This window comes from Vicugna pacos, chromosome 34 (genome assembly GCF_048564905.1).
Source record: "Vicugna pacos chromosome 34, VicPac4, whole genome shotgun sequence".
NCBI classification, from domain to species: domain Eukaryota; kingdom Metazoa; phylum Chordata; class Mammalia; order Artiodactyla; family Camelidae; genus Vicugna; species Vicugna pacos.
The window spans coordinates 9,534,627-9,561,551 of record NC_133020.1 but is presented as its reverse complement, the minus strand read 5'-3'; the positions used below and the strand labels follow the sequence as shown (position 1 = coordinate 9,561,551).

The window sequence follows — 26,925 nt, the reverse complement described above, 5'->3', positions numbered from 1 at the left end:
GATCACCTACTAAATTTACAAAACACGTGGTCAGTGGTTTTAGGAATTCCTTCACAATTTAAGGAGATGTATTTTACTCGCAGTTACTACACTCGATAAGAAAGCGCTTTGACGTTCATCCTCTCATTCGCTCCTTCGTAGAATCCCTGTGAAATGGGTAAGACACATGGACATTGAAGCTCAAAAAAGTGGAATGACTTTCTGAAGGTCTCTTACATAGTGAAGCTTAGAGTTAAACGTTAATGCGAAGTTTGTCCTTTGGGGGAAGAAAACGTACTGTAACAGTTTATGTGAACTTGGAGTGGTGTAGTCTCATTAGACAGTTATTGTCACTTGTGGTATCAGGCCATTATTAAACAAAAGGCACCACTCTTTCAACAGAAGGAAGACTTTCTAAAAGACCTAAGACGTTAAGTGGACGCTCAGAGAGACTGTTCTCAGAAGACTTGTTTTACTTGGAAAGTTCTGAGTGATCTTTAAATCGTTCATTCTGTGTCTTAGGCTTCCATTTTTTAATTCAGTTTTATAAACTATGAAATAAGAGCTTTTTGAAAAAAATTTTTTTTTAATTTTGGGGAGGGTTTTATTTGGCGAGGGGCCGGGGGGGGTGATTAGGTTTGTTTATTTTTAGAGGAGGTACTGGGGATTGAACCCAGGACCTTGTGCATGCCGAGCATGCACGGAGCTATACCCTCCCCACAAGAGCTTGCTTTGTTGTTGTTTTTAATTTTATGCCCATGTCCAAACTGATAGATTTGTATCCTGTGGTTGCAAAATGGATAGATTTGTACTTTGAAGTTCCAGCCTCCACCCTCAGAGATACAAATAGCAAACAGCAAAATATGAAGCAAATACATTGGACAGTTTAGGGAATTTTATTTTTAATTAGTTTACTTACTAATAGGATCTCTGAATGACTATGTAATTATGCATCTAGGGTCATTGTTATCAAAAGCTATATGATGTGCTATAAATGGAAGTAATGATAGGTGCTTTGGACAGGAAGGCAAACTGGCAAAATCTGTGATAAGGACTTTGCAGCTATGAATGCCAGACATTTGTCACATTCTCATTTAACCCTGAGTGATTAGTAGATATGCTGTCTAGATATTTGAAAAATTTTTTCATTTTGCTTTCGAAATTCTTTTAAAGAACCATAAGCAGCAGCATTTATTAAAAGCTAACAGTGCCGCTTTGTGTGTCAAGTGAGTTAGGCAGTCTCTGATCTCTTGAGTTTCCAAACCGAAATTGACACGCTGATGTGGTTGGATGTGACAGGTAAGTGACTAGCATTCCGTGCAAACATGAGCAGTGCTGACGTGAGAAGCAAACATTTGGGTTGAACAGACACATGCATGGCAGGTTTCCGTGTATCAGTTACTTCTTTACGGAAGCTCCCTCAAATCAACCTGCAAGGATGGATTATGAGTCCCACACTGTATCGAGGGAACTTCCAAACAGCTCAGTCGGGGTATTCATTAGCTATTAGAGCTTAAGCTGTACCACTGTTTTCACTGGATTCTTATTACTCTCTTGTCCATGTTCTGTGAGTACCTTGATATTTCAGCATTTAAGTAAGTAATTAATCTGTCAGCTCTGGAACATCTCATTCAGGGCCAAGCACAGAACTTAGGCTCAGTGGGTGGCAGACAGACCTGCCATCAAGGAGTTCACATTTTTTAAGGGAGGTGTTTATAGTACGGTATGGAAAGTGCATAGATGGTAAGTAGTTCCTTTTTCTGAAGCTGCCCTTATTTGTGGTCTTTAAGTAAATAAAGTACCCCCTCGGAATCTCTCTCCCTCTCCCCCATCTCCTCCCTTCCTGTTCTCTCTGCGTTGGCTTGGGTCCTCCTTATCCCTTGCCAGATCATAGAATGATTTCTTAACTGGTCTTCGTGCAGGCTCCCACCTTCACCTGACCCCAGGTGGATCTTTAGATGGGATCTTTCTGAAGAACAAATCTGAACAAAGCAGGGACCGTCTTAAACCCATGGTGTAAATACTTTAAGTTCCTAGCCTGCCATATCAGGTCCTTCAACGTTCAACTCCTCGACCCCTGCCGTCTACTTTTTTTAGTGCATCCTGAATACAGGCCATCAGTGGACTAGTCTTCTTTCCCAGAACAAACAATCCAAGTACTTGCACATTCTGAAAATATGCCACTGGTGTCCCATCCACCTGGGATGACCTTCAAATACCTTGAGCTCCCTCCATTTCTTTCCTTCTTTTTTGCAAAAGCCTCTTAAACCTTCAAAACACATATTACGTGGTTTATACAGTCTTTTGTCTTTGAGGAACAGATATTTTACTGGTTATAACATTATATTTTAATTCTTTATTTACATGTCTTCTAACCCCCTAGTGAATGAAAGTTCCTTCGAGGTGGACACTCATTTAGTTTTTCGTTGCTCTTATATAACCCAGCATCTGGTAGTAAGTACTTAATATTGTTGAATTAGTGAGTATTACATATGTAATACAGGTCTCCTCATCAAGGCACGTGTCACCTTAGCTTTCAGAAGGCCTTCATCCTTTGCTCTTTCCAGAGCTACCCAATTGACAAAGTGAGTATGATCTCCTCTAAAGGGTAGTGCGTATCATGAGATTAATTTTTTTATCATCTCATCTGTATTCACATTTGTACTTTAAGTGCAGTGTTCTCAGTGGGAGGAGCCCTTATGGTAATCTGTGTAGTTAAAAATGTGGAAATCTGAGGGTTGGTCAGCTGCTCTAGACCTTGGACACAATTTATGGCTCAAGGACCCTTCAAAGGTGTTCAAGCTGCAGTTGAGATTTAAATTAACTACTTAAAGGAAGAAGAGTAAGATTCTCCCTTCCTTCCTTTGTTCTCCGTTTCCTTTGTTGGGTTTCTAATTTATTTGGCTTTGATTTTCTCTGGTTAATTATACCTGTTGATCCAGCGGCATCGTCAGGTGTAAATACTGATGAGATCGTGTTTTATGGCCTCCATCTTTGACCTTGAAAGGGTGAGATGCTTGTATCCCAATTCAAATATATCTGGAAGTGATGAGACATTCTCTTGTAGGAATAAGAAAGAAATGGGTGTGGACTTTAAATGAAAAATATTCTCTGAATTCTGTGTTTAGCAGGGGTCTTCTTAGTGATCTTGCCACCAACCTCCCTCCCGCAAGTTGCTCGATCACACAGTCTGCAACCATGTTTATAGACTTGGCTTTCTAAAGCACACACATGCTCATATAATTCCCACTTTAAAGTGCCTGATGTCTCCTTTTGCCTTTAAAATACATTCTGAACCCTTTAACTTCATGGACAGAGATCTGTATATCTTGACCCCAGTGTACCTTGAATCCTTGGTCATCTCCTGTGCTTACCAAAAGAATAAAATAAAATAAAAAAAAGCATCTCAGACATCACATCCTGTCTTTAGCTCAGCTCTCGCTATCGCCGCTACCTCTCCAGGAAGAAGTCATTGCTTCCATATGTGTGATTCCATTAGCACCTTGTTCGCTCGTGATAGGTGGGAAGTAAAATAAGGTAAGAGCTAGTGTTTCACGGGTGGACCTTGCTGTACGCTTTCCTGCCTTTGACAGATTCCACAAAGTTAAGGCGCTCTCTGTATGTGACAGTCCCATCATTTATAAAAGAGGGGAAATGATACTACTCCAGGAGGATTATTTCATGGATTTTCAAAATATCATAGAAAATACTTAATGCATGCCTGGCACACAGTAAGGACTCAGCCACTAGTAGGAAAAACAAATGTGTGCTTACATTTTATTTTAACTTGCTTATGTATCTTTCTCTTTTATTCAAGTGAGATGGCCAGAATCCCATCTCTGTCTTCACTGTGTACAAAGCATCCAACAACTCTTGACCTATAATATTGGCTTATATGGTTCTTGATGTTAATATATATGGAAGGTCAGCTGTTGGTCAAAACATTAATTACTTGAAGAAGAATTATTAGAAGAAGATTATTAAAATAAGTGTTTAAATACCCATCCTAATGCTGCAGTTGACGCTGAAATATTTTGAGAGGCATTTTGCTCACAGAGAAAAGGGAAATGAAAGGAACTATGTGAACCACAGTTTAAAATAACAAATCCCAAAATGTCAGATATTGTATCTTTTTAGTGGAGAATGACTCCTGGAGCCAATTTAGAAATAAAAACAATGTCAGTACTTGTGAACTCTCCCTTTGGTTTAGATTCTGCAGGTAGAACTACTATTAGTGGGAAGTTTCCTGAATAATTCCAGAGTAGCCAGCAGTGTGAATACCCATCACCAGGCGTGTCCTTGTCACTGTACTGGAAATGAGCCGGGCTGTTCTCACTGTTCAATACGGCTGAAATAACTTGAACATAAAGAGGTCATTGTAATCCCCTATGCCACAATATTTTCGATAGCACACCTCAAATTTAAATGGAGGTGAATGTAATGATTATGATTTTTTTTCCTTAAGGAAATACTCCTTGAGTATGAAATATGTGTGTTATTTTTTAAAAACAGCTTTATTATCAAGATGTCATCCACATATCATGAAGTGTATCCAGTTAAAGTATACAACTCATCGGGGTTTTTCTTGTACTTCACAGAGTTGTGGGGCCATTATCACTCTCTCGTTCCGGGACACTTTCACCGTCCCTTCCAAACCCCTCCACCCATCAGCAGTCGCTTCCCATTTCTTCCTCCCTCTCTGCCACCTCCAGCCTTAGTCAGCCACTCGTCTGTTTTCTGTTTCTCTAGATTTGCCTGATTTGGACTTTTCCTGTAAAAGGGGTCAGCGTTTGTGGTCCTGGTCTCTTTCACTTAGTATCATGTTGTGAAGGTCCGTCCACATTGTAGTCTCTCTCAGTACTTCATTCCTTTTTATTGCCAAATAAAATTGCATTGTATGAATAGATCACATTTTTTTTTCTTTTATTGAAGTATAGTCAGTCACAATGTGTCAATTTCTGGTGTACAGCACAATGTCCCAGTCATGCATATACATACATATATTCATTTTCATATTTTTTCATTAAAGGTTATTACAAGATATTGAACATAGTTTCCTGTGCTGTACAGAAGAAAATTTTTAAGATTTATTTTTATATATAGTGGCTAACATTTGTAAATCTCAAACTCCCAAATGTATCCTTTCCCACCCCTTTTCCCCTGGTAACCATAAGATTGTTTACTATGTCTGCGAGTCTGTTTCTGTTTTGTAGATAAGTTCATAATGTCCTTTTAAAAAGAATTTTTTTTTTTAGATTCCACATATGAGTGATATCATATGGTATTTTTCTTTCTCTTTCTGACTTATTTCACTTAGAATGATGATCTCTAGGTCCATCCATGTTGCTGCAAATAGCATTATTGTATTCTTTTTTATGGCTGAGTAGTATACCATTGTATAAATATACCACAACTTCATCTAGTCATCTGTTGATGGACATTTAGTTTGCTTCCATGTCTTGGCTATTGTATATAGTGCTGCTATGAACATTGGGGTGCATTTATCTTTTCAAACTAGAGTTCCCTCCCTCCAGATATATGCCCAGGAGAAGGACTGCTGGATCATATGATATGTCTATTTTTAGTTTTTTGAGGAATCTCCATACTGTTTTCCATAATGGCTGCACTAAACTACTGAATAGACCACATTTTATTTCTCCATTGATCAGTTAATGGATATTTGACTGATTTCTACCTTTCAGCCATTATGAACAGTGTTTCTATGGACATTCATGTTCAAAGTTTCGTATGGACGTAGGTTTTAATTTCTCTCGGGTATACAGTTGGGAGTAAAATTGCTGGATCATAAGGTAACTGCATGTTTAACATTTTAAGAAACTACCAAATAGTTTTTCAGAGTGGCTACACCACTTTACAAGGAGGATTCCCATGTCTCCACATCCTCACCAGTACTTAATTTCTCCATCTGTGTATGTGTGTATGTTTAAAATATTATTATAACTATGGTAGTGGGTGTAAAGTGGTCTCTCACTGTGGTTTTGCTTTTTCCCAGTAGCTAATGATGTTGGGTATCTTTTCATGGACTTGTTGGGTATTTGTATATCTTCTTTGAAGAAATGTCTATTTAATCTTCTGCCCACTTTTTAACTGGGCTCATTTCTTTTCATTGTTTCAGGATTCTGTATTCTGGGTACAAGTATTCTGCATACAGGCCCCCTGTCAGATTTGTGATTTGCAAGTGTTTTCTCCCGTCCTCTGGGTCGTCTTTTCACCTTTTTCATGTGGTTGTTGTACATCTTGATTTTTTAAAACAAAAATCCGACAAATTATTCTAAAAGTGAGATTGTAGATTAATGTTCATTTCCATGACCCATGTTGAAATGTACATACTTTTGTATTGCTCTTCTCTGAAATTCTTTGTGTTTGGAATTGCAACTCTTAAGATTTTGAAAAACAGTTCATTTCATTGTTTCTCAGACCGTGCTTTACGATGCACAGGTGCCCCATGAGAAATGAGTTCAGTTTCTGAGGTAAGGTATATTTGAGAAATTGAGACTACTGAGAAATTTATTTGCTTTATTTCTAACTCTGAGGTCATAATATTAAAGGACATATAAAATTCTATATTAAAAATAACATGTGTCTAGACCAATATTTCCAATCTTTTAAAATGATTTTCCCCCAAACAACTATTAACAACTAATGATTTTTCCCCCTAAAACAGCTAGCCTGGGTTCTAGGAAACATACTTCAGAAGCATTGTTTTAATCTCTCTTCCAAACTAGTTTCACCTGGTTCTCACCATGCCGGGCATTTGTCCTTTTTTTAAAAAAAAAAAAAAAAAGAATAATGGTCATTTTTTATTTAAGAACCACATATATGGCAACAAAGGAAACTGAGACATCCACAAATTATTTCCACCTTGTTTATTTAATTCACGAGGTTGAATTTGATACGTTCCGTATACATAATGGCAATCAAACTAGTGACATACATGGTTCCTCTGTGTACCAATCGTATAGTTAGAATGTTATGATTTTGCTTTGGAGCGAATCCAGATTCAGTTAACGTGTGGATCTGTTTCTCATCCAAAGCCTTTCCTGGTAAATACTGGTTGTCTGTCATTATCGCTGCTCTTCCATGTGGAGTGTACGTGTGCGCGTGCATTTGTGTGTGTGTGTGTGTGTTTGCATTTGTGCGTGTCTGCTCAGATCGAACTTGATGTTATTTTATGGATTTGGAATGTTGGAACAGAGGCAATTGTCTTTTCCTCATTCTTACTCTGCGTCAGACGGTCATTGCTTTACCTCCAGCATCCTAAACCGCTTCCAGGCAGGGAGAGAGGGAAAGGAGACAAGCGAGCCAGGTCTTTGCCCTTTTAAAGCACTTCCTTGGAGGTTTCCCATAGTGACTTCTGCTTACATCTGATTGGCCAAGACTGTGTCCCAGGGTTTCCTGATCTCTAAGGGAGGGGAGGTCAGGAAATGTAGTGTTTAAGCTGGGAACATCGCCATCTCTACAAAATGTGGGGTTTTGTGAAGAAGGAAGAAGAGTAAGACGTACGTGGTGTGGGAAACTAGCCGTCTTTGGCCACCTAAGGCAAGGGATGAAAGAAAATTCTGAGTTAGAGAGGGAAGGGGCAAAGTTCTTTGCTATGTGTATTCTCTTGTTTGTATCCTGCGCTCACAGCAACTCAGGATGTCTGCATTTCCATCAAGAGGTACCACAGCATCTTGAAACTAAAATAATAGGCATTTTATTTGTTGTAATTTGACCAACATATTTTACAAGATGCTTTTTATAGGAAGAGAACTCTAGGGAGAATGAAATTGAAGACAAAGAAGTATTTTCACAACTCTAGAACTTTTTAATCAACTCATTATTTAAATTCCTAACTAGTTAACTTCCCTTATTTAATTTTCTTCTGGACAAACCAGACATTCTTTAAATAAATTTTTATTGAATCCCTTAACTGGTGCCAGGTACAGTGCAGATAGCAAATAAGACCAAAAGATTTCTGCTGTCCTGAAACTCACTTTCTAGAATGGGAGATAGACAGGAAGCAAATATTGAAATAAATAGACAAGATAATTTCAGATTGCCATAAGTACAGGAAAGAGATGGTTGCTGAAAAGTGATGGGGGATGAAGAAGGTAAGGCTGGCCTCTTTTGTTTATTTCCTAATCGTAATATTTAGTATCAAGCCTGGCCAAGGGTAGGTACTTAGTATATATTTGTTGATGTTGGGTGGATGGATGGATGGATGGATGGGTTACTGGTTAGTCATGGAAGGTATCTCTGAGGCAGCACTATTTCAAATGATACCTGAAGGATGAGAATGAGCCAACAATGCTGAGAAATGGAAAAATCTGTTCCAGGCACAGGAAACAATATTCAAGCCTAGTAGGTTATAACAGTGACTTCAAATTTAATTCTAAATGAAACAAGAAGCCATTGAATGGTTTTACATTGATCTCATCTTATCTTCATCAAAGTTATATGAAGTTATTAACCTTATTATTATCCCCATTTTACAATGTGGAAACTGGACCTAGAGATGATACAATAACTTACCCAGATTCATGGAGCCAGTAAGAGTGAAATAGGATTTGATTTCAAGAAATTTGATTCCAGAGTCTATTCTTAACCACAGTGCAATTGTTATAAAGACTCAATAAATATACTGTAATATGTACAGTAACTTGAATAACAAGACCTGGGTTCTTAAATCAGCAAGAAAGAGAGAGGCTGAAAATAAGATCTCTGCTAATTTAATGGATTCTGTTTTCAAGCATTTTCAAAAACATTTCTTAGATTGACTTATGAGTTGAATATATAGCAAAGTCTTTCAGAACCTCCTCTGATTGACTTTATCTTTTGAAGTCAAAATTGTGTTTGTGTAATATATCATAAGTTATATTATTCTAAGGGGTGTAGTTTATGGTTCTAATGAGCTCTTTGAATATATGGGACTTGCAAAAATAAATTTTCCTTTAAGTTTAGAATAACAGTAGCTTGAAAGAGGGAAAATATTACACATTCAGGCTGGACAGTTCACTTGGCTATACTTCTAAAACTCTATACCGTGTGCAATTTATTGATTCTGAAAAATTGAATTTGTCATCTTCTAAAGATATTTTCTTGAGCATTTTGTACACACCCTGCAGCCAGAAACAGTGTTAGAACAGTCACTCCCTCATGACCACTTCCAAAAAAGAAGAAAATCACCAAAGACAATAATTTTCGATTTTCAAATGTGACTTTCTGATCATTTTTGAATCCCACAATTCTAAGTCTTAAATGCCTCAATAAAAGATGAGAAACTAAAGAGTTTTCTGTGGCAGTTTCATGAAAAACTCTGATTATGACACAGCCACAATGTACAAATATTTTATTTGTCAAATTCCCTTTCTCGATCACAGTTTATGTTGAAATATGTTTCTTGGTGAAATATTTAATTCTTCCAACCATGGTTGGAAGCAAATAAAATGTGCTTAATAGAAAAAATGTTTTATTGCATACTTCCTTTAATATGTCCCCTTACCCGAAAAAACAGTCCAGGGAATTTTCAACTTAGATAAATATTCAAAAAAGCAGGAATCCCATCCACTATATATTATTGATTCCAATACACAAAGTCAGTGGTAATTTGGTACCTTCATCAAGCTTCCTCTTCTACAACCCAGAATCCAATTTGTTTTATAAACGGCCATTGTTAGGTAGCTATTTGTCTGTTTCCTTGTGTTTTTTTCCTCTCCAGATTGGCTGTTAAAGTTCTTCCCCTTTTTTATGTTTGGCCTTTAATATAGACTCTGAAACATAGTAGTTGCTTAAAAAAAAGAAAAACAGTAAAAGCAAGAAGTCTCTCAGCTCTGAAACTTGAGGTGAGAACAGAGTAGAGAAAGACACCGTAATTCTTTTTGAGCTTGCAATTCTTCCCACCTCCATTCAAAAAGTACAAACAGTTATGCGTCATACTCTGCTCTTCCTTCTTCCTCTCCCTTTCCTTTGCCACATCATCTTACATTCCAGTTACTTTTCCTTCATCTCTGGGGAGCCACATGACATCTCCAAGTCCCCAAAGGGAATAAATTTCCAAGAAAATCTTTTCTTTCTGCAAAAGAACATTGGTTGTAGTATAAACAAAGCCATGAAATGACTTTCGGCATATTAAATGAGTCTTGGAACCATCAAGAATTGTGGTTTGTCAGATTTGGGGGTGTGGATGTACTGTACCTTAAACTTGAGCTGAGAGACTGTCTTCAGGCTTTCTAATAAATTATTTCCAGCAGCACTTAAGAAGCTAAAGACAAGAGGCACATATTCTGTGAAAACTTACAAATTGTAGAAAGTGGGACTAAATTATTTTGGCAATACCAAGTTCAGACGAAAAAGAAAGTTCAGCCCACGAGACGTGTAATGGGTCTGGTATATATTCACTTAGTCAATTATCCTTTTCTCCCCACCCCCTGCAACATGATGCTGTTTGAGGAAGAGAAGGAGCATGGAAAATGTTTGGAATTTTGTCATTTTGCTGAAGTTTTTCTGGCACTGATGAAGCATGTAGCTAAGCACTGAAAAAAAATAAGACTTTAATTTTTTTTTTTTTTACAAAGACGTTTTTTGGGAAAATGTAACTTAAAGAGGAAATTGGGTGAAAATGAATTCAGTATTTTATGTCCTTTATAAGACTTAAGATGAGTTTAATTTTTTTAAAGTAATGTGAATTGCTGAGATGTATTTTAAAAATTCATACTATTGATTTTTAAGGACATTTCTAAGAAAGATGGTTTGAGTGGAATTTTCCTCTGATTGCATTAGTTTTGTCGCTATGTATAACAGCTTGAAAATGAAGTGGTAACAACATAATCTGAACTTCTATAGGTCCACAAAAGTAAACTAGTTGGGTATCAAAGTAATTTTCCCTTTTTCAGCACACATTATTAATTTTAATGCTGCAATTTAAGAAATTGTGTGTTGTTTACACCACATGCAGCGCTGAGAACATTTGATTAAGAAAGAGAAAAAAGAAACTTAAAGCCATCCAAATGTAAGACCTCTTGAATCTTGTGCGTTAACGCTCTTGCCACAACTGAGGCTGTGTCTGGATCTCATTATTTACCCTGGGATTTTGTAATTTTTCTTCTAAGGAAAGATCAATTTTATAGATTAGATTCATGAAGTTGCCCTCATGCCATGAGGTTTGACTGAGTTGTAATAATTTTCTGGGGAAAATTGCCTTGAATGAGGCATTGTATAAATGGAACCAGAATTCATAGGGAAACTCAGAAATATTAGCAAGATTCGGTCTAAAGACAACGGATGAAGAGCTAGAAACGGTGAATAAAACTTTGTTTTATAATTTCTATGCAGTTACCCAAGTTGGCAGAAATAATACGAGCAGTAGTTTAACCAACTGTAAAATGCAAATTTAGTGTTACGTTCTGTGCTGCTCAGAGATTTGGGTTTTACCTGAAGTAGAGTTGATAGAGTTAATAAATTTAAACCGTAATGCCTTGTTTAAAATTTCCTAAGAAAACCACCTTTTGTTTTACTGTTCAGAACTTAAAAGCTTTTTAATTGTGGTGATTTTAGAAACATTTGCCATGAATTCGTGAGGTTTGTCTCGTTGTATTTGCTTATTTTTTTCAGGCCTAACTATTCCTTGCACTGGAAATTTGGTTGTGCTTCCAGACTAATAGATAATAGATAATCTGCCTGAAGGTGCAAGTCTTGTTTGTGTTGAACAGACTCTTGAGTAGCTTTTTCCCCAGCTGATCTTTTCAAATGTTTTTCTTATTTTATTTTATTATTTATTTACTTATTTACTTATTTATTTTTATTGAAGTAGAGTCAGTTACAATGTGTCAGTCTCCGGTGTACAGCACAATGTCCCAGTCATGCATATACATACGTATATTTGTTTTCATATCAAATGTTTATTTGTGACACTCAACCTTCTGCTACTCCGCGTGCCCCGGGAAAGTTACGCCACCCCAAAATCACGTGTCTGCACGCCTCTCGTCACCCAGGGGACGTAGTGATGTTAAAATTTGGATTTTCCAAATGTTACACAGAAAATAAATCTGAATCTGATTCCGTACACTTAGTTGACTTCATAGTTCTGTTCCATGTGTTACACGTTACACTGAGTAATGATGCGTGACGTTTTGTTTTACTTACAAATTTGATCAAATTTTGTAATTCGTGGGGTGACGTGGCCAGTGAATGGGTTTCTCGCATTCTGGATTAATAAAAGACAGCCATATACGTGACATCTGAATTATACTTTCCTTAAAGAATAAGAATCTAGTAACACCCAGAGGAAATTATATAATTATTAAAAATGATAAAAATGATAGCTAACATTTAATGTGTACTTACTAATACACCAGATACTCCATACTAAGCCTTCCGTGTGTAATAACACATTTAGCACTCCCCAAACCCCCATGAGTTAGATGCTGTTATTATCTTAAATTCCAGAGATATGAAAACTGGGGCACAGAAACATTAAATTGTCCAAGGTTATATATCTAGTATGATTGAGCGTCATGCCTGATGGGGGATTTGAACCAGTAAATCCAGCCTCTAGAACCCACATACTTAACCACTATGCTCCAGTTTATTAACTGATTCAGAAGGTACTTCAGAATCCTGTGGTGTCTCGGGATTGACAAAAGCAACATTTGTTATGTGTACCTAGAGCACAGGGCTACATATTGTGGGTACCCGATAAATATTTGTGGAAAGAATGTATGAATGAAAGAGTGAGTGAATGCTGGGGTGAATAATATGTACTAATGAGATATGCTAACAGAGAATTTGGGATAACTTAAACTCTGACATATCATTTCCTGTACATTTTGAGGTAATTCCATACCCAACACTGAAAAATAGAATTTATAGTATTTACATAGCACTTTCCAAGAAATTACATTTTTCTCTTATTTCGTACTTTTAAACGGAGCTGGAGACTAGAGAGTGGAACATGGATTTTGGAGAAGTAAGTCTATCACGTTAACTACCACTAGGAGTTCCATGAAGACAAATCAAACCCCATGTCTTTTTCTTTTTCCTTGCCAATATATTTAATTGACCAGGACCTGATACATGGTTTGAACTCAATAATTCTTGTTAAAAGTTGTACAGTAGAAAAAGTGTATAAATTTGTAGTCAGCAGGCCTAAATTTTAATCCATATTTCCCCACTGGTTGTATTTTAATTTCACCTTTCTTTACTCACTTCCATATCTATAAAGTAGGGATTATATGCCTCTATTTTTTTTAATAAAGAAAGAAAATAATGCTTAAGAAAAGCATGTAGAAAACTAAGTTTGTCAGAATTAATCACTTTTGAAGTAAAAGTGTTCTGTGATCAAATACTTTGCAAATGTTACTTGAATTCAGTTCCTTTGTTTAATACCTCGCCAAACTTTAACAGTGCTAATATGTGTTGGAACTATTCGAGTAGTAATTATATTATGCAGAATTTCACAAATTTAGTTTTACTGTACTGCCATTTCTTTATAAAATATCTCACAGGGAACATTGTTTAAGTACAGGACTGATGTGATTGCATTATCAATAGTATAGCACCCAAAATGCAAAACTAGCAGTAAAAGTACAAAAATCCCCTGTAATCAAGATAGTCAAGATGTATTAAGTAAAAAAAGAAAAAGGAAAAAGGAATCTTTGTAGCATCAATAACCACACAGAGGTTTAGGATAGAGATTGTCATTGTGATAACAGGGACAGAAATAGAATTGTGGGAACATTCTAAACCAAAGTATGAGCACATCATTATCAGAAAGAGACACAGGACCTACAGTAGAGAGGCTGGAATTTCAGAGTCCAGAGTAGTTGAATTTCTATTTGAAGTTTTCTTATCCCCCCATGTTTATAAAATTTATACTGGCTGCTAAGTTGGAACACTTAGAGTCAGGATCCGGGGTTTGTTCTATGCCAAGCAAATGGAATTTAAGTGGTTATCACCGACTGTGAAAGGAAAAAGTAGCCCTTAATTTCAGTCACATGTGGTGCTGGACTGTTTTCAGGCTCTCGGTCCTTTCAAAGGAGGGTCCTTTCTAAAGAATCTCTTTTTTCTACTAATTAGTCTGAAGGTTCAAGTTGGGGAGAAATGATGTTGGGAATGATGAAAAAGAGATTAGGATCTTGGGAAAGATCCTTGAGGCATGAAAGGTTGAGACCTTTAAGCTGAAAGAGAGTCTTTTCTCTCCCCCCCCTCCAACCCCTGCCACGAGTCAAGGGCAAGAGGTAGTGACAACTACAAAAAAAATAAATAAATAAAATAAAAATGCTTTGTGACAGCCTCTGAGTTACCTGATGGATATTTTAGTGGCGTGTGCAGTGTTTTGTATAATGTAACCATGTCCTTTCTCCCCTTGGATCTTCAATAGCGTCCCCTTGATAATGCCTTGTAGAGTGGGATGGATTCGGCGTGCGGGGCTGCGGGGAGGGGTGTGATGAGGTGGCGGTGTTGCAGGTAGGCTGCGGGTGAGAACTGAGGCTGCGGATCGTACCCAGTGAACCCAAAGGAGGCTGGTGGAGTCTCCGAGGAGGCTGATAGAAGCCTGTATGGGATTTGGGCCTTGGGTGAAAGGTGTTAAGAACATCCCTGAGTCTCCCACACACTGTCACCGAGCCCTCCTGAGTTCTTCACTAGGGTTTGGGGCCTGGAAGGACCTAATATAAATGGCACTGAAAAAGATCTGCTCACCTTACAATGAAAGCCACGGGTATGCAAGACCTTTAATTTGCTTATGACATGGAAAGTCCCAGGGTTCTCACAGTACCTGGAGTTTAAAGGCACCCCAGCTCTTGCTTTATGACTCTTGAAAAGCAAAACCCATGTGTAAAGGGACAACAAAACTAGATTAAATACTATGACTAATACAAGAGTGCCTTAGTGGAGTGTGGTATAGGCTTCATAAATTCTTGTTGTATTGAATAAAATTGAGTAAGAGTTTAGGGAAGTGGGAGCCCCTGGTCCATAGTATCTCCCTAGAGAATGGATTTTTTTGTCATTTTTAATTAATGGAGCTAATGATTAACTTTTGAACAGTTTCATACCAGAAGAAGGAAGTCAAAACCCAATATATACCTATGCTTAAGAAGATCCAAGCCTTTTTAAAGTTTTAACTGAAGGATGTTGTTTATTGAAGGTGCCACTTCTGCTCTCGTGCTGTGGTCTTAGCACCCTCTGTTTCTTCTGTCCTGCACGCCCGTTCCCCAGATATCTGCGTGTCCGCCTCTCCCACTTTATACACTTCTGATAAAATGTCATTTTCAGAAAGGACTTCCCTGATTTACTTACATAAAATTAACTCTGTTCCTAGCCCTGACCGCCGTTTCCCCCTCAATCTCTATCCTTTACGCTACCCTAGGCTTCTTCAGCGTCTCCTGGAGCATTATATCTTTATGTGTTTATGTTCTGTCTCCTTTCACTAGAATTGTCAGAACCGGGAGAACAGAGATGCGTCTTGGTTTGTTTACTAATGAGTAGGTTGTGTCTGGAACAGTCCCTTCATGTAATAGGTACACAGTAAATGTGTGTTTAATGAATAAATGATGAAATAAAAAGAGGATTTTATATTAGCTTCCATGTATGTACTATATACATAAGTATATCTATATATGCATATATAAATACATAAATTGTGTATATACATTAATGTTTTCAAAAATATATTATGGTAATAATTTTCAACAAACGAAGTAGAAGAATGGTTTACTTGAGAGTAATGTGAGGAATACCAGTGTGACTGTTGATCTCCATCATTACTTTTTTTTTTTTTTTGCATTTGCTTTCATTTTTTTATATATGTTTGTTGAAGTATAGTCAGTTTACAATGTTGTGTCAGTTTCTGGTGTGCAGCCCAATACTTCAGTCATATAGAAAGATACATATATTCCTTTTCATATTCTTTTTCACCATAAGTTACTACAAGATACTGAATGTACTTTCCTGTGCTATACAGTATAAACTTGTTATTTATCTATTATATATATGTTAGTATCTGCAAATCTTGAACTCCTAATTTATCCCTTCCTACCTCCTCCGCTGCTAACCGTAAGTTTGTCTTCTATGTCTGTGAGTCTGTTTCTGTTTTGTAAATAAGTTCGTTTGTATTTTTATCTATCTATCTATCTATCTATCTATCTATCTATCTATCCATCCATCCATCCATCTATTTAAAATCTCTTGGCTCTTTAAGTACATGCAAAGAATTTGTATCTAGTTGGTGGTTTCCTGCAGCTTTCATCCCTTTGATAATAGCTCTGGTGAATTTTTTTCCCCAGAAGTCCCTAAAAAGGCATCAATGTTTATATTAACAAATAAACAAAAAGAAGAACATAGCACAGGGGAAAATATCAACAAGAAAGGAAAATATGTTACATACAGAAACATACTTGCAACTATCTGCATTTCTCAGGCTGTTATTAAAAAATATCTCTGCTTGGATAGAACCATTTTGTTTCCATGCTAACTTCTCCTTTGCTTCTCCTGTGAACTTTTTAAATTTGGTGTTTGGCCGCAGTTTTGTTTTCCTTGGAACTGAGTACTGTGTAACATACTGTTAGCTGAAGGCTGTGATGTAGAAATTTATTATTAAAAATAAAAGAGGGAAGAATTTATTCCATAAGGAGGAAAATGACTTAGTGTCAAGGAAGTTAGGCTTCTCAAAATGCTTTACATAACAGTGTGTTCCTTTTCAAGGAAATATATTTTGTGTCCTAGGAATAAATCTAAGGATCTTCATTTTGCTCATCCTGATTCATGGGAGCTGAGAAAGAAGGAAAAATAAACATTTTTAAAGAGAATTCCTTCGTCAGATGGAAAGATTTTGTTTGCCATGTGTAGGCATAACCTTGGTGACCTTTATCTCCTCAGACCTTCTGGTTGGATGTTTATTAAAATCTCTTTACCCAGAGCAGTCATCATAGTTAAGTAGCCAAGAGGGTATTTTTCTCTAGAAGATGAAAGACATATATTTTTTTCTTCCTGAATTAAGAAGCCAGGTACTCTTTATCAACTAGAATACATTTGAATTGCCTATTTGTTACTCATTTAGTTTTAATCGCTCTATGTTTTACTTTCCTAGAACCTTTATATAACTGATCATAAAATCAGAAGCATGCTTCCTCCAGAAGGAGTATCATATCATGTTAATAAACTTCCTGTCTCTTTTCCCAGAGTGGCCTAGGTATCATGCTGCTGATCATGTATCTTGAAAGTCTAGTCCAGATGAATTCAACTGCCAAAAGAAAAAAAAAAAAAGATTCTGCAGTACCCGCTTCTGTTCCTCATTGTCCCTGACCCACTTCTGTCTTTCATCTAATCCCATGATTACGTCAAATGACTGCTTTGGTCATCGGCAACTCGACGCTGATCCTCCCTGTTGATTCAGAAGATACTTTGACTTTCTTATTGATACATGCACATCGGTTGGCACTTCATTCTGAAATTCATTGACTTACTATGCAAGCTCTCCTCTGTACTATTTAGTATAACTGGCCAGTTTTTTTCATTTGTCCCAGCCAATCATTAGTTAAGAGAGTGGGGCTAGTTATCTTTGTACTTCCCAAAACATTTAGCCCTGTGGTTCTGCTTTAACAGGGATCCTTACCTGCGACTAAATGCTTCATTTTAATTTAAGTAATCTGTACTGTTCAAGAAGTCAGGCAGGTTATCATACTATGGGTTGTTTTTTTGAAAGACTCCTGAAAATACTGTGCTTTCATCCGTGAGCTGAGGACAGTGCTTTTATGACAGTAAAATAAATTCTATGTGTAAATAGGGTAGAAATTCATATGCTAGCATGTGCTAATGTGAAACTGATCCTTACTCATTTCCCCCCACCAATCTGTGCCAGGTATGTAATAATCAGGGGAAGAAGCAGAGCTCTGACCCCCCTATCCAGCCCATCCCGCTTTCTCTACATTTAAAAAATAAATGCAAGAAAATACTGTAACAAACCCCATACACTCAACACTGAAATAATTAATGTTAAATTTTGGCTCAGACGATTTTAATTAAAAATAGATTTTTTAATGGTGAAGCCCTTGTATGATTTTGTCAAGCCCAAAGGGAAAAAAAAATTTTGTTAATTTCCTTTGCCTCTCTTCTTACTGAATAGAGAACATCCCAGTATTCTCATTCATCATTTCAGAGTTTGTTAGTTTTTAGACATTTCACATACCATGTAGATTTCTGTAACTTTTCATTACTTTGAAAAAAAGTAGTAGTCATATCATTTTAAAATACATTTTGAAATATTACCATAAGCTTGGTCAACTCAGACTTTCAAATATATTATAATAATGACATTACTATAGAATATAAATACATATGATACAACAGAATAGAATGCCTTTAGCGTAAATCTCTCTCATTAATCTATTGAATACTGCTAGGGAATAACTGTCTCGTACATAACACATTTAGCAAATTTACTATTTTATACATGAAAGTAAGAAGCCAGAGAGTAAAACTTTTGGAGGTTTATTTTATAAATTCTGGTTTGTAAATTGTCAGATTATCTTCTCTTCTATAGGAAGAGATGACCCAAACGAGTCTACATATTGAATGTTTTTGTTCTTTGACTGCAGAGGGCAGTGAATCTCGTGTTTTCCTTATTTTAGTTCTGATCTTGGAGAAATGTTACCTTCTTGACGTAGGACTTGTCATCATCAAATATCCTCTCAAATTCATCCAGGCGGATTACGATTCATGTTGGTGATTTATTTACCTCATTTTATTGTGCCACTCATGCACAGTAGAATTCACCAAGTGACCCTGTTAAAGTTTACTAGCAGGGGGATAATAGTCATAATAACCTTTTGTAAACCATTTACGTGAGAAGATTTAGATGAAACAGCGAGAGGAGAAGGTAGGCCTTCTGCTTAAAATTCATTTTTGTCCGAGAGGCTAGTAGTCAAATTTGCTGTCTCTCTATAGTTGCCAAAACAAGCATCTCATCTTCCATTTATTAATGAGACATATTTCCAAAGTGTCAATAAGGGAGATGACTGAAATGTGTCAAAAATTGTTTGGGGTGGTTCCAGCGAACAGTTAATTAAATACTCCTAATTTATGCTTCTGAATCAGACTATTTCATTAGTTGATTAGTGTTCATTTACCTTATTATAATCAACTTTAAATTAGTATTAATGAATATTTACTAGCAGATACATTGCCAGTAAATCTAGAAATTAAAAAAATTAAAGCATTAAAGAAATGTCAACTAGGTAAGCATTTGATTTTATTTAATAATTATCTGGGCTAATTTATCCAAAATTGCATACTAGCCAAACTATAATCAGATCATTATAATAATTCCAAGGCTTGGAATAATTGACCATCTTATTAAAAATGAGTAATTTTAAATTATCGTATTTTCATGTATTATACCATGAGCATTTCTCATGCAAGTTTTTAAGAAGGCTTTGAAAGTCTAATCTTAATTGCTGTATGATATTGTTTTCTATACTGTAATTTATTGACTAGTTCCCCTTTTGTTGGATAACACTGTGATTAGCACATTGTAACTATTAGATTTTTACATTTTTATTTACTGGTCAAAGGGTATGATTTTTTAGGAATATGTACTATGTATACACCATTGATGTATATGGTGTGTGTCTCTGTGTGTGATAAGTGTGATAGGTTTGTATAAACATACATATATCTCAATATGTGTATCTGCTGTGTACTAGCGACAGAGGTAAGTACTCACCTCTCTAAATCCTCACCAAGTGCTCAACATGATCAATTTGATAATTTAATAGGCAATAGTAGTATCTTGTTATTGTTTATGCTTCCAGTTTCTTTCAATTCCAGTAAAATTGTTTCCCATGAGCCTCTTGACTTGATATTTATTAGGTAAATTATCCTGATCCTTTTTGCAGTTATCTACTGGGGTTGTGTTTCTTTCCGGTTCGTAGAGCTCTCAGGGCACTGAAGATACTGTCCTTTACCTGCCATTTACTGCAGATATTTTTCCAATGCGACTTTTGTGCAGCCATCTGAAGACTTCATGTAGCTTGACCAATTGATCTATGTGTTTTCTTTTTTAAGTTGGGAAATCTATTTATATTCCAAGGTAGTTTATTTGCTTGAATTTTTTTCTACTTTATACTTACAGTTTAATCTTTAAAAAATTTAACTCTTTTTATCTATTTAGAATTTATATTTGTGTACAGTGTAAGGTTCAGCTCTAGTTTTTTTCTCTCTTCATCTGTTGAATGAATAATTCATCAAATACCCACTGATTTTTATGTTTTTTCATATTTTGTTGCTACATGTACCTCAGTTTATTTTAAAACTGTCCACTACATTTTATATATATTATATATATATATATATTTTTTTTTTAATTCATTCTTTTGAGATTTAACTTTGGGTTAAATTTTATAGTATATTTTAATAACCACTAAAATATTTTCATCTGTTTTAATATTTTGATTCTTAGAAGTTTATTCTTGCAGATAAAATTTAGGTTCTTTCAATTTCTGAAAAATAATACAAAAAGCTTTTGATTGAAATTGAGTTAAATCTGTAAATATATTGGGGTAAAAGTGAACACAATAATTTTATTGAATTCAGCCTTCTTAACCAGGAGCATTGTATGTCCATCAGTAAAGTTTTATCATTTTCTGCATATGGTTATCAAACATTTCTTGATAATGGTCAAAACTATTTTACTTTTTTTCCTGAACAGTTTCTTTGTTTTTTATATCTACTAAAGAGTCATTGCTGTTGTATAGAAGGGCTAATGTATATAAATATGTTTTATAGTCTGTCTTGTTAGTGTGCTGGTAAGGGTTTCTCCCACTGGTACACTTGAGTAGTGAGTGTACTGGATAGAGGAATGGAATTTTATTTCTCTCAGTTGATATCTTGCAGTTTCTTAATATTCTCTGGTTAAATGTTGTTTTCAATAAATAAATATCATGCTGTGTAAGCAAAGTAGTTGGGACTATTAAAACTATGGGAATAACTTGATATTTTTTTTGCAGCCTCTGTTTTTATGAAAATCTACATTTTGTGACTTTGGGGGCGTATTTCACATAAAATAATTCTCCTCCTTAGAACGCTCATATTTTTGTGATATTATCAAAACAGAATTTAAATGATTGAAATATTTTGGCCTTCTGGTTCTTATCATTCATGGCAGTAGACTAAGCTACCCCAGTAGATTTCTTCGGCATATTTTCTTAGTAAATTAGAAACTAATGGTATGCAAATAAAGCTTAACACAGTTTAACATCTATCTAGCATGTTCCTGACAAAGAACTCTAAATCTGTACATCAGCAGACTTGTTTTGTCACACAGTGATATTAAAATATCTTCAGAACAACTCGCAGTTGAAATACGAGCTATCACATCAGAAGTATTACTTTAAGTATGTTAATTTATTCATGAGGGCTGTTTAATACATTACCATTAAAACATAGATGTCAAAAGCCTAATTATTCTTTAAAAGAAAAGGTAGAAATAGTTGTCATGCAAAATAGGTATCATTTTATTTACTGTAATTATTAAATTATCTTACAGCTCATGGGGCATTCAGAATGGGACCACAAACGAGGGCCAAGAGGATCACAGGTAAGTTTCTTTGCCTTTTTTGCATTTTGTGTCTTATCACTTGAGCCATGAGTCTTCTAAAACTCAAGAAGTAATAATAAGGAAAGAGAAGAAGAGGCAAAATCATCATGCCATTTGCTTTTATTTAAGTTAGCTGTAATTAAAGTCTGGTCTCACATCCCAAGGGCAGATGCCAGTGTGCTCCTCCTAAGAGCTTTCTGGTATCCCAGATTGGTTGTGTTTATATGAAATGTAAATTTTATATTCATCTTGTCTCTGCAGAATACATTTGATCAGCAACCCACGCTCTTGATTTTAATCACTTCCTTTGATAATTTGTCTGTGTATTTTCTTCCTTTCTCTATCTTCCTGGTTTTGGTTAAATATTTTGAAATATAATCAGAGTAAACCCTGAACTAATTACAGATTTTTGTCTCTAAATTAACTGTCTTCATCTTTGGGAAAAAGAAAGATGAAAGAGCTTATTATTTTGGAAAAGAAACAAATTCTGAACCTTTCTATATGACCAGACTGTTTTCATTGTCTTAGGCAAGAAGAAAAGCTTCCGTGACGCATTTATGCTTTTTAATGACCTAATTAGACAATGTGGATTTGTTTTGCTTCCATAATTACTTTGCCTGACAGGATAAAGGCTGAGTTTTACACTAAGAAAATTCTCTCTCCTCCTGGGGTATTTTGTAAAGAAATAAAAAATCATTTATCTCTTGGCAGTCAGTGTTTACCTGACCATAAACCTGCCAAATCAGGTGGGTGGAACATTTTTAACTTCTGTGGGTCTCACACTTTCTATTTGCCACTAAAAAAATACGGCTAAGGGAAAGAGAGTTGAATGTGAAATGCGGTATATGGAAGTCCATTATGAAATGCAAGGTTCTCCCAAGTGTGCTACAAAGCTGACACCGATCAGTGCTGTCACTAAGTTTGCATGGATGACAATTTAATTTAAGTCGCTGGGAAAATAACTCAAGGCAGTCAGTTGTTTTTAGTTAAGAGTTGAATAGCTGTTGTTTTATTTTTGTCCGTTATCAGTTTGATTAGTAGATAATATCAACCAGTTCGATTCATTTAGGATTATCCGAAAGAGTGTATGCCTCTCGTTCCATCATTCTCACTTCCCCATCTCCATCTCTGTCTTCTCTGGCAACTCTCCTTCCCTCTGTACACATTGAATATTTTAAATAAAATTTTGCTGGAAAGTCAGTAATGAGATGATGAAATTAATGCAGGAAAATGTTTTGTAATTCTAGACCAATAAAAAGCAAAGAGGAACACCAGTAAGAAATTCTGTGGTTTCTGATTATGGCCACCAAAGATGTTTTGATGTTCAGAACATGCCAGGCAACTTGATAAGAACATGTCCCTTCAATGTTAATGTAGTGTTAATTTTTTAAGTTTGAAATTATATAATATTTAAATATATTATTTAAAATGTATATAACACTCTCCCCAAATGACCTATTTGGATATATTTTATGTAGTTTGGATTGATCATTCTGTCATGATAAGTTGAAAAAAAAAAAAATAAGAGTCACAAAAGCACAGCATTTTTTGAGTTAACTTAAAACACACACACAAAAAAACCCAGAAAGGAAATTATTCTTTTTTTTACAATTCCAGATACTGCACCTAGGTAGAAACTTCAGAATTCCACACACACATGCAAAATATTTTCATAAATAAAGTTTGATTATTTTTGAGAGCCTGAGATGATTCTTAAAAGCAAAGGCATTAGAACGTTCTTGCATGAACTGCCATTATCAGCATCCAGGTCTTTCTTGGACCTCTCAACCAGCTAAGTAAGTATTCTAAACATGATATACCTTTGTCTCACTTTGATCCTCAACTCAGATAAAAGCTGTCAATGTAAAATGCAAAAGCACACACCAAAAAAAAAAAAAAGATAACAATTACAACAACATACTTCATTCTTTGGAAATTCTAGATAAAGAAAATAAGCACAAAGTAAAAACTCTTAAATAATTCTAATTCCCCACTGAGGGGAAAAAATAAGTCACTGTATTTATGTTTTAGATCATTGATCCTTTCTTATCTTGCTGTTATTTACTTAGGTAATATGTCTAAAGTCTGTCCACCATTCAAAAGGAATTCAGACAGACTCCATTTGAACACAGATCTCTAAATGTTTTACCAGTGCTCCAAGGCCTTGCTCAAATCCCATCTCAATTTAGTTTAATTGAAAACAGGTTTTTAAGCACTTACTATGTGTACAGCACTGTGGGAGGTCTCATTCTGAAGAAAAACTGAGTGACAAGTGTTTCTGCATCCCAAGAGCTCACAAGTTATGGTTATGGTTGGAAACAGAGCAATACTGGAGTATATAATTTGTATAGAAGGCAAAGTGTAGGTATAAAATTTAATGTATAAACAAGCTGTGATCAGAGTTTAGGAGGGACAGAGTATTTATTTATCCCTGGTAGAAATGGGAAATTTGGTGATCCGGGGTGAGCCTTCAAGGTGGGGTTGTAAGGTTTCAGAAAGGCATAGAGGGACAGGAAAAACTGGGGTAGAAGTCTGAGCTGGCACAGTGTGAGAATGCTTGGCTACGTGTGAATGTTCTTTATAACTGCTTTATAAACACTTACTGGCCAGGGGCTTGGCAGGAATTGCTGTGAAGGAATGATCCAAGGAACGTCATTCTTTATCGATTAGACGGGAGGAGGAAGTAAGGAGGGTCAGGAGTTTGAAATTCAGGGCTTCAAGAATTAGTGCCAGTAACACAGCCTAATTTACAAGGAAGATGATGAGTTTAGTGTTAGCTGTGTTAAGTGGCAAGTGAAGATGACAGGTCCGAAAAGGAATTTCAGACAAATACTTGAGGGGACGTTCTGGTGCTCTGCAGCCAGATTAGAGCAGAAGATGTCAATTTAGGAACGCCAGTCATACTGTGACAGTTGAACTGCATCAGGCAATAGATCCCAAAAGATATTAAAAGAGGAAAACAGATGAAAGGCTGACTCTTGATTCAGTAGAAGGGCTGGCAGGATTCTGGGGAGAGAGTTAAAGCATGCACACGAAGTCTCACTAGAGACCAGTGGAAGGAGACTTAATGCAGAATCGAAAGTAGTGAGTGTGCTATCAGCTTACACTTAGAAGGAAGGGAGCTGAGACCACAACCAGAGGTTCCAGAAAACAAAAAACATGGCAAATGCCTTTGGATTTAATGAGCAGCGGGACGTTAGTGAACTCCGAGAATGCAGTTTTGATCAAGTGGTGGAAAGCAGAATACAAACATTAAGAAGAAAACAGTGTAAGATCGTAGGTCTTTTGGAGGAATTTTGTTTTAAAATTAAGATAGGATTAAGACAGAGGTGGCAACCGAAGTGAGGAAAATTTCTTTTTATGCCAAGATATGGCAAGATGTATATCTCAATATCTATTAATGGAAGAAAGAGAAACAGCGTAGAGAAGACAACACTGATAATTCTCAAGAGTGTCCTGTTTAAGGACTGAGAAAAATAGTGTAGTTCAGGGAAGGGCGTGCACTTTCCCCCAAAGTGGTCCTTTTGGCAGGTCCATTTGACACCTGTTTATGTGGTTTTTTAATACTCCATCAGTTCCTGCCCCAGACCCCACTCTTCCCCCCAGTTCAGAAAAACTGACCATGTTCTCAAATAAACTACGGGATAAATCCACCAAGAAGCACACATGTGGAAGTTTTGCAGAGAAAGTAGAGATGTCTGTATCAGAACAGGAGAGAAGAAATAGGGACAGGTAGTATGAAAATGAGAGAAATACTGTGAGCCTAATGACTTCAGTTTTCTTGGCAGAGAAAGAATACATAAATTGGGGGAAGTTATAGTGGAAAATCTTGAATGGCAGAAAATATATGGGGTAAATTTGTTTTAGATACCTAAAAAAGGTGGGGGGCTGACTTGCTGGGTAAACGTCAAGAAGTATCAGGTGGAAAGCAGTGGGCTGTCACAGACGTGAGTGGGCAGCCTACAGGACAAATTTTAACCTTGTTACATTTATTCAAAAAGCACCAGTATATGTCAGCACATTTTTTTTTTTAGCCTTTGAGGTGTCAAAAATGAACTAAATGACTTTTGCCTTTAAGAAGCATATAGTTTTTAATCTAAAGTCAGCCTTAGCTCGAAGGGTAAAAAATGATCAGCTTGTACTGAGGGCATTACCAGGATAGAGCCAAACTTCTCTGGGTTTTCCTCTTGCGTGCTTACTAAATGAAAGTTTTTCTCAAATTTGACGTAGTCTTCTAAAATTATGCGTGCATTATCATAGATGATAAAATGTACCTTTCATATCACGTACTTCTGTAGAAAAATGCCTGTCTTACTTCAAGTAAATTTGAATACTTAATTGCATATGACTCTTCAAATTCAGCAAGAATTTCATTAAAATTGATTTACTTTATTCTCAATACTTCTGTGACGTAATTTGTCAGCTCACTTAAAGCTTTCAGGCTGATTTTTCTTGTTTTTTTCTTTTTTCTTTTAAGCATGTGCTTTCAAATAGTAGATCTTCCAAATTAGGGAAGATGCTAATGATAAACTTCCAGCAGCACGCAGAACTCTTTTGTCTGGCAGCATTCCCAGTAATACCAAACGAAGTCAGGGGATAAAATTCTCAGAAGGCAATTAGGTTTTTTGTTTTTTCTTTCCTCTAAATTCTTGAAGAAAAGGTTTTTGGTGGGAATTTAAGAGAGACAAGAGAAAGCTGCTGTCCTCCGAAAAGCTTAAAAGTGGTAGGAGATTTTAAGAAGCCAATAATTTACTTATCAGTTAGCTATGGGCCATTGGGTCATTGTGGGAAAATTTGCTTGTTTGTCCATTTGTGTACTTAACATTTTAATGTGCTAGAAACCAGCAAGCCTTTATTTATCAATAGTCAGAGACTAGCAGTTTCTGTAATCATTTAGTGAGTGTATGTGTATGTATGTATATATATATATATATATATATACAGTAAATGATGTGTGTGTATATATATATATAAAATAAATATATTAGTGTGTATATACTACTGGCCAAGGTTTATCAATTACACTTAAGACCACTTATTGAAGAGACAATTTATGTGTGATCTATCTAGTCTTCAAATAATTGAAGTATTTTGTTAGACAATGAGATGCTAGTTTATATGTTTCTAAGTCAGTGGAGTATTTTATGTGCAATACAAGAAGATAACTGAATATTCTGATAGGAAAAAAGGTAATAGATGTATTAGGTAGTTGGTATACTTTAAAATGAGATGAAAATAGAAAGTGAACATGTCAAAGTTTGTGGGATGTAGCAAAAGCAGTTCTAAGAGATAAGTTAGTAGGGATAAATGCCTGCCTCAAGAAACAAAAGTCTCAAATAACCTAACTTTACATC

The 26,925-nt window shown here is 35.9% G+C and overlaps 1 protein-coding gene across 2 annotated transcripts in view; it reads left to right on the top strand.

Moving 5' to 3' along the window:
• The window catches only part of PDE3A (phosphodiesterase 3A), a 285,788-nt gene that overhangs the window by 155,204 nt on the left and 103,659 nt on the right, over positions 1–26,925 (top strand). For both annotated transcript variants that reach the window (XM_072954755.1, XM_006199915.4), the window contains exon 2: positions 21,521–21,571. In XM_072954755.1, coding sequence (XP_072810856.1) covers positions 21,524–21,571 — 48 coding nt within the window. In that variant the 5' untranslated portion in view covers positions 21,521–21,523. The remainder of the gene's footprint in view (positions 1–21,520; positions 21,572–26,925) is intronic.